Source organism: Styela clava, chromosome 5 (assembly GCF_964204865.1).
Source record: "Styela clava chromosome 5, kaStyClav1.hap1.2, whole genome shotgun sequence".
In the NCBI taxonomy this organism is placed as follows: domain Eukaryota; kingdom Metazoa; phylum Chordata; class Ascidiacea; order Stolidobranchia; family Styelidae; genus Styela; species Styela clava.
The window spans coordinates 9,560,079-9,566,947 of record NC_135254.1 but is presented as its reverse complement, the minus strand read 5'-3'; the positions used below and the strand labels follow the sequence as shown (position 1 = coordinate 9,566,947).

The window sequence follows — 6,869 nt, the reverse complement described above, 5'->3', positions numbered from 1 at the left end:
AAAGTGGGCCGCAACTTATCCAGGCCTGTAAATAGCCCATCCGTTATTTACGCTCTCCCTTTCCGCGGTTGTAAACTAGAGCGGAGCAGACCTCAGGGTAACGATACTTGATAAATTTGGTATTCTTCATAACTCCCCATCGTGAGTTGTTGTTGGCTGAGATTTTTCAATGAGAGTTGTGGTACTGACACCGGATACGTTTTTATAGTTTAATCCATAGGTTGAGGATTTCCTTTGGTCGGAGTATTGAGGCACCCAGTGCCGAGTGCGTATGATATAGATAGGCCTACAGCGGAGCTATGGAGAGATTCGTATCTGTGAGCCCATGGAAAAAATATGATACTTCATATTCAAAGAAGGCCTGGTCGATGATAAGGAATTACTTCACGGGTCACTCTGTTAGGAATTCAAATTTCAGAAACTGAATTTAAACTGAGTGGCTGTCAGAATTGTGGAAGCTAGATTGAAATATTTCGGTTCGAAAAATGTATGAAATTCCGTAGAATTTGGGTTCAATATATATATATATTAATCCAGTACACAATTCAAGTGCCTGCATCTTACTGTTTTCTGCGTGATTAATTCGGACAAGGAGGCATTGTGGTCTTACGGCGCTGGCACGAGGTGATGCAATATTCATAGAAAAATTTAGTATGAAATATCGAGCTCCATAGGACGACATTTGAAAAATAAATATGAGAAAATTATTAGCTTTCTAACGACTGATAGTTCGAAAAGAATGTTAAATATAAACGATGTGATTATTACACTACATATCATATAGTTAGTTGGATGTACAAAATGTCTACGTGTCCTTTCACAAATAAAAATAAAACGTATCTAACCTTCAAGCCCGAGATATTCTACCTTACCATGGTAACATTTTTATGCCTTTTTGAGGAGATGGATGAAATCAAATTTTATAGCATGATTAATCGATGAGAGTTTTAGCACGTATAACGATTGTCTCAGCCACCTCTACCCGGTTGACGTTTAGAAAAGCACCCTCTTGCTTCAAGGAATTGAAGCGACTGGTACCAATCGTAGCCTAGTCTAAAGTTATACAATAAAATACCGCATTATGAATCTATTGACAAGCCAGAAACTAAATAATAAATTGTCAGCGAGGGAAACAAGAAACGAGGAGAATAGTAAGGGTAAACATCTTATTTGAATTATACCTGTGAGATTTTCCATTTATGAAAAAAAGCACTTAATGTTTCCTAACCGCATCGAGATGAACCAATGTATTTTACTCCCAAACTTTTCCACGCCCTCATCTGAATCGAATTTTCTTTCCTTGCGTACTGAAAGTCAAAAGCGTAGCCAGCTCAAGATTTTGAAGGAAGACCAAATATTTTTTTGTATAAAAACGTAATATGACGCTCGCTCGTGCCTTTTGCTCCGAACAAAGCCAGATAAAAGTAGCTACTGGTATCTAACAATGGTGGCCGTACATTTGCACCAGTATATCCGCGGGTTCAATCTATATGAGGGTGCTAAAATCCATTGTTTAAGGTTAGTATGGGTTCGAAAATTCGTAAAAAAAACATTTCCATAGGTGCAATAGTATGCAGGTACTATTGTCGTGGGTTCAAATGTAATGGAACCTCTAACAATATCTTAGAGAATCTCCCTACAGACTTACTTCGCTGTCAAAGTTATCCAATGCATATAATAGCGCATTTTCATCTATCTCGTCTGGTTCATTTGGTGAAAGGATTATTGATAGAAGCCAGCAGGAAACGTCCGGTTCCCAGTAAATCGTTAAAAATTGAGCAAAATGGTGTTGGAAATGGCGCATAAATTTAGGTCTTTCAGCAAATGCCAGAATTTTTTTTTTGGGGGGGGGGGGGGAGAACCCTGGTCTGAGGAACCTCTAAGGCTGAAAGTGTGCTACTATAGTTCCAGCATCCAACAGTGGTAGCGAATGTTCAGAGCATAGTGGATATCCTGCCATTGGTCCTTTTTTTTGTTGGGGGGATGGGGGGGGGGGGGGTGCATGGACCCTGGTCTGAGGAACCTCTATGGCCCCCTGATTATGCCAATGCTGAAAGTGTGCTACTATAGTTCCACCGTCCAACAGAGGTAGCGAGTGTTCAGAGCATAGTGGATATCCTTCCATTGGTCCTCTCCCGATTGCTAACAAATTAAAAAATGTGTGCTACTGATCGACAAACAATATCATTTGCTTCGAAATCAAATCCGCGGGTCACAGGAATGGAATGAACGTACGTACTAAAGTGGTTAAGAGTAACCTATTTTATGGCCCAACCACATAAAAATGTGTGCTACTGATCGACAAACAATATCATTTGCTTCGAAATCAAATCCGCGGGTCACAGGAATGGAATGAACGTACGTACTAAAGTGGTTAAGAGTAACCTATTTTATGGCCCAACCACATACACGCAACCTCAATCCTGAGACTAGTGGGGGTGCATTTAGCAAATATCATTCATTCCGCAAACTCGCTAACGGATTGGTCAAAACACTAACACGAACATGACAAATGCAAAATTCATCTCTCAGTATATTATTTTTAAAATTTCACCAAGAGAGTTACAAGCTGGGCACAGGTCATACTAAATCACAAACAGAAAAATATTCACAGATACCCATGACTCTGTGACAAGAATTTTCAAGAAGTTTCCATAAAGGACTTAGTGTGTAAAAATATGAGGTCTGTCAAGAAGGCAATAAATGCCATGACTGGTATGGATGAAATTTGAAGCTCATGGCCCATTTCGAACTTTTTGAATGGTCAAAAAATACAACATTCATTTATAAACGAAGCTTTGATTGCCAGCTTCACCTATTTCAATGAATAATTGTCAGCTGGGTTGAATGTTATATAGAACCATCCAAGCACAGATTTGTTTGGTACATAAACGGCACAGAAAATTCATAGCACATGCCTGAAAAAAACTATTAATACCAAACATCCAATTATTGACTGGAAAATTATTTGCAATAAAAATGTCTATACGATTTTGAAATAAATATTGTGTGGGTGAGGTATGCAATTCCTGTCTCCAACGTTTACTGAAAACTAGAACAGCAGCATTAAATTGAATAAAAGTGTTTTGGGCACTTTAACCAGCATTCAGCTTGATCCAAATCCATTGTTATCATTATTTATTTGCTCTGAATTTTATAAAAGTTAACGCATTCTGGCTAACAATTATAAGCCAATTTTAGCAGGATTATCCAAATTAATATGAGCCAAATTTGATGATCAGTTGACCAGATCTGAAATAGCATATTTGGCATACGTGATAAAAAAAAATATGAAATGGTCAAATGAATTATAACATAAGCCAGAAAATTACTTGATAAATTGAAAATGAGAATGGAACTACTGTATATCATATTCAAATTTGTAGGCTATATATTGTGACAATATGGATAAGATAATTTGTGAATTATTACCAGTAAAGAGCATGTGATATCGGTCAACGTAACAGAATATTCACAAACAAAAGCAGACATGAGGATTCTACTCAACCAAAACAGCAACCATTACAAACAGGCAAGTCATAGTTTTAATCCAGTAATACAAAATACTCATAATTACCATTAAGTACGGTACATTTAAAATTTTAAGACACAAATGCACAGATCTGTGGCTCGACAAAACTGTGTCAAAGTGTCACATTTATAGTCAAGGCAGAGCAGAGCCAAATGGCAAGGTTCTTATTGCCCACCCTTCGAGGTTAAATTCCTAATGACTACAAGAAGCTGCCCCCTAAACATATACTTTAGTCTGCAATTATTTTTTTGCATACTAAGAGACTCATTTTCGTTAATTTAAACTCGCAAATTTCCTTCAAAATTTCCAAAAGTATTCCTTGTTGATTTTGATTTTGAAGTTGAATGAAGCAATACAAAAAATATTTCCAACTGATAATTTGATGGAAATTTCTAAAAATTGTAAGATATTACTAACCTATTGGAAGGATAATATTATTTTTCAGTCAATATATTTAGCACCAATTTTTTTTTCGTATTTCTTTTGCAAATGCTTACTATATATACTCATTTCAGAATATAGAGTCTGAGTAAGATAAGGGTATATGAACATGTTTTTGATATGTATGCTCTATCACGAATGTATAGATGAGAATCATTCGAAAAATCATTACCTAATTCAACGATTGGTAGATGGAAAAAAAGGGTTCTAGAATATCAATTCATTCGAACATGGAATCCTAAGTGAAGACATCGATAAATATTCAAAAATCACTAGCTTTTAATATTATACTTAACAGTTGGCATTTTACATCCCACCATCAACAGCTCTAAGCACCATGGCTACAAAATAATATAATTAAAAAAGATTCATTTCTCAACTTTATGAATTATGAAATAGATCCTGCGTTCCACATCACAATGGCCTAAAATTTACATTTTGATACCTGACGCTGCAATTTTTCTCAGCAAATAACAATATTAAGACATGATACACACATAATATTTTGACACTAATCATCAAGTCCTAATCATAAAATCTAAAACAACAGATGGAAACAAATATGGGCGGAGTCAACTTTCCAACACAAAAATTGATAGCAAAACAAGACGTGAGAAGATATTTAACGATTTTGACAAAAATAACATGATTTGACCAATACTATTATTAGTAAAAAGTTTTCCGAACAATTTTTCCACAAAACGAAAACAGCTCGTATTTGGAATAAGTAAGATTCACCGAAATCCAAACTCTTTTTTAAAATTGTGACTATCGTCATGAATTATTTTTCAAAAACTTTTATTTGAATAAGTCTCCTCGTTAGGTTTTGGACATTCCGAAGTATATTAGGTCGAACAAAAGGTCACAACACAACGAATATTGCTAAAATGAGTGATTGATGCCACATTTACCATTCAAAATCAAGGCAATCTAAAATTCATAACCAGTGCCAATCATATAAATTGTTTTGGTTATTCCTAATATCTCGACATAAATCCAGATATTACATGCATTACAATGATGCTTGTAAAACAATAAAAAATTGGATGAAATTCCTTCAATTAAAATGTAAATAACATAATGTTATGATAAGTTTACAGCATATGTTTATATAATAATTTGGCATCAGTTTGAACATCACTTTTATGAATTGTAATTTTTCTTACTGATAAATTTAATATCAATATAATGTTGACAGTGAATAAAAGCCAAAACCATTAACCCTTAGTTACCATACAATTGTAAGTTTTCATATTAGGAATAGGTCAGTCAAATGCGATCTTTCCGCTGGTTTTCTCAGCTAACTACAATAGAGTGAATGCAGTTTCCATAAAAGTTGAGCACAATCACAATAGAGTTTTGATGTTCGAGACGCTATATATTCAATGAATATAATTATTTCCAAATTACATAAAATGGAGGAAATATCATTCAAACGACGAAACCATTGAAATATTTGACTTGTTTTTATAACACACTCAGTCTGGGACACATTTATTGATAAAAATTTTCTAATAAGGAATAAAATATTTTTTGTTGCTTATGAAGGCATTCAGGTTGCTTGAACCTGTCTTATGTTTCCGTGATCTTTGTGGTATTTTTCCACAATTTTTCTAACATGGTCCAGTGCTTTTGCTTCTTTACCATCTTTGGCAATACAATCTTCAGACCTATACGGTGGATTTATTAAAACTTCATCCATTACTAATATACTTTTATCATTCCACCTGCATTGCTCAATGGTTTTGAAAATAAACGCAAAGACTTTCAGTCCATCTGGGGTAACACCCATACTTGAACCTTGCGCCATGTTGACTTTTGCCTGAATTTCCTGATTGAGACGTTTTCTTAATTTTGTGTGGGATATAGCACACAATTCAAAATCTTGATCAGCCCCTTCCTTTAGAACCTTGATATCACTGACATTCGACAAATTCAACAATGAGATGTTGTTCGTATTTGCCTTTCCGCTTGTTGATGGATGCTTTAGAACCAATGTTTTCGTTTGGTAATCAAAAGCAATAACTTCACCCGTAATCTTCTCACCCAAATAAGTGACACACGACACTTCGCTGCCCATGCTGAAAAACTCGTTACTGGTCGCGTTGTTGGAAGCCATGTTTCCTGATTCGCGACCACCCAAACGTAAGGGTTACCTCCTCCAGACCACCACAATAGTCCTTTACAAAATAACAAGTATCATGGAGCCCTACTTTTTACGTTGGCCCACAACCTTTAAAATTTCAGCCAGGTTTTTATCTCTATTTCCGTTTTTCCAGTTCCGTCTCGGAATGTTGATCAACACATGGATGCGTCACCTCCAATACGCGAGCAACAGACCGATGGAAAATTGCGGTCGAATAGTGACATCTTGTGGGCATGTTGTCATTTCAATATAAAATATTTTCAGTTGTTATCGGATTAATTAACAATGTTATCGCAAAAATTACAGTGTAAAGAACAAAAGTCAAATATTACAAATTATAAAAGATTAGTTGCAGTTAATTCAAAACGGTATGAAGAACGCGATACTAGTCAAATTCTGTTCACATTATTAAAATTTGAGTATGCACAAAAGATTACCAAGCATAGCGTTATTTTATAGTTGTTTTACACTTCGCCTAAAAAATATCGTGGACAGGTTGTACTTAGCGATTGTGGCTGATTTCCATATGTCGAACGCAAACTTTCGTCCCCGACATAGAATAAGCCGAATAGGATTGCTTGATTCTTGTCGCTTTAATCAGAACACTAAATAAGTTAGCTATATGAAAACTTCACCGTTGGGTATAGAAATTGCACGCAGTTGGCACATTTGTCTGATATTTTTCTAACAATCCTATCCCCGTAGTAAATCACACACCTTTTATCAACCGAATTCGTCTCAATGCTGCCC

General features: G+C 35.5%; 1 protein-coding gene across 1 annotated transcript; it reads right to left on the bottom strand.

The window, feature by feature from the left end:
- Window positions 1–2,515: 2,515 nt before the first annotated feature.
- On the bottom strand, window positions 2,516–6,328 carry LOC120343933 (protein LSM12 homolog A-like). The gene has a single exon (XM_039412986.2). The coding sequence runs from the start codon at window positions 6,090–6,092 to the stop codon at window positions 5,526–5,528; it is 567 nt and encodes a 188-aa protein (XP_039268920.2). The 5' UTR covers window positions 6,093–6,328; the 3' UTR covers window positions 2,516–5,525.
- Between the last annotated feature and the right edge of the window lie 541 nt (window positions 6,329–6,869).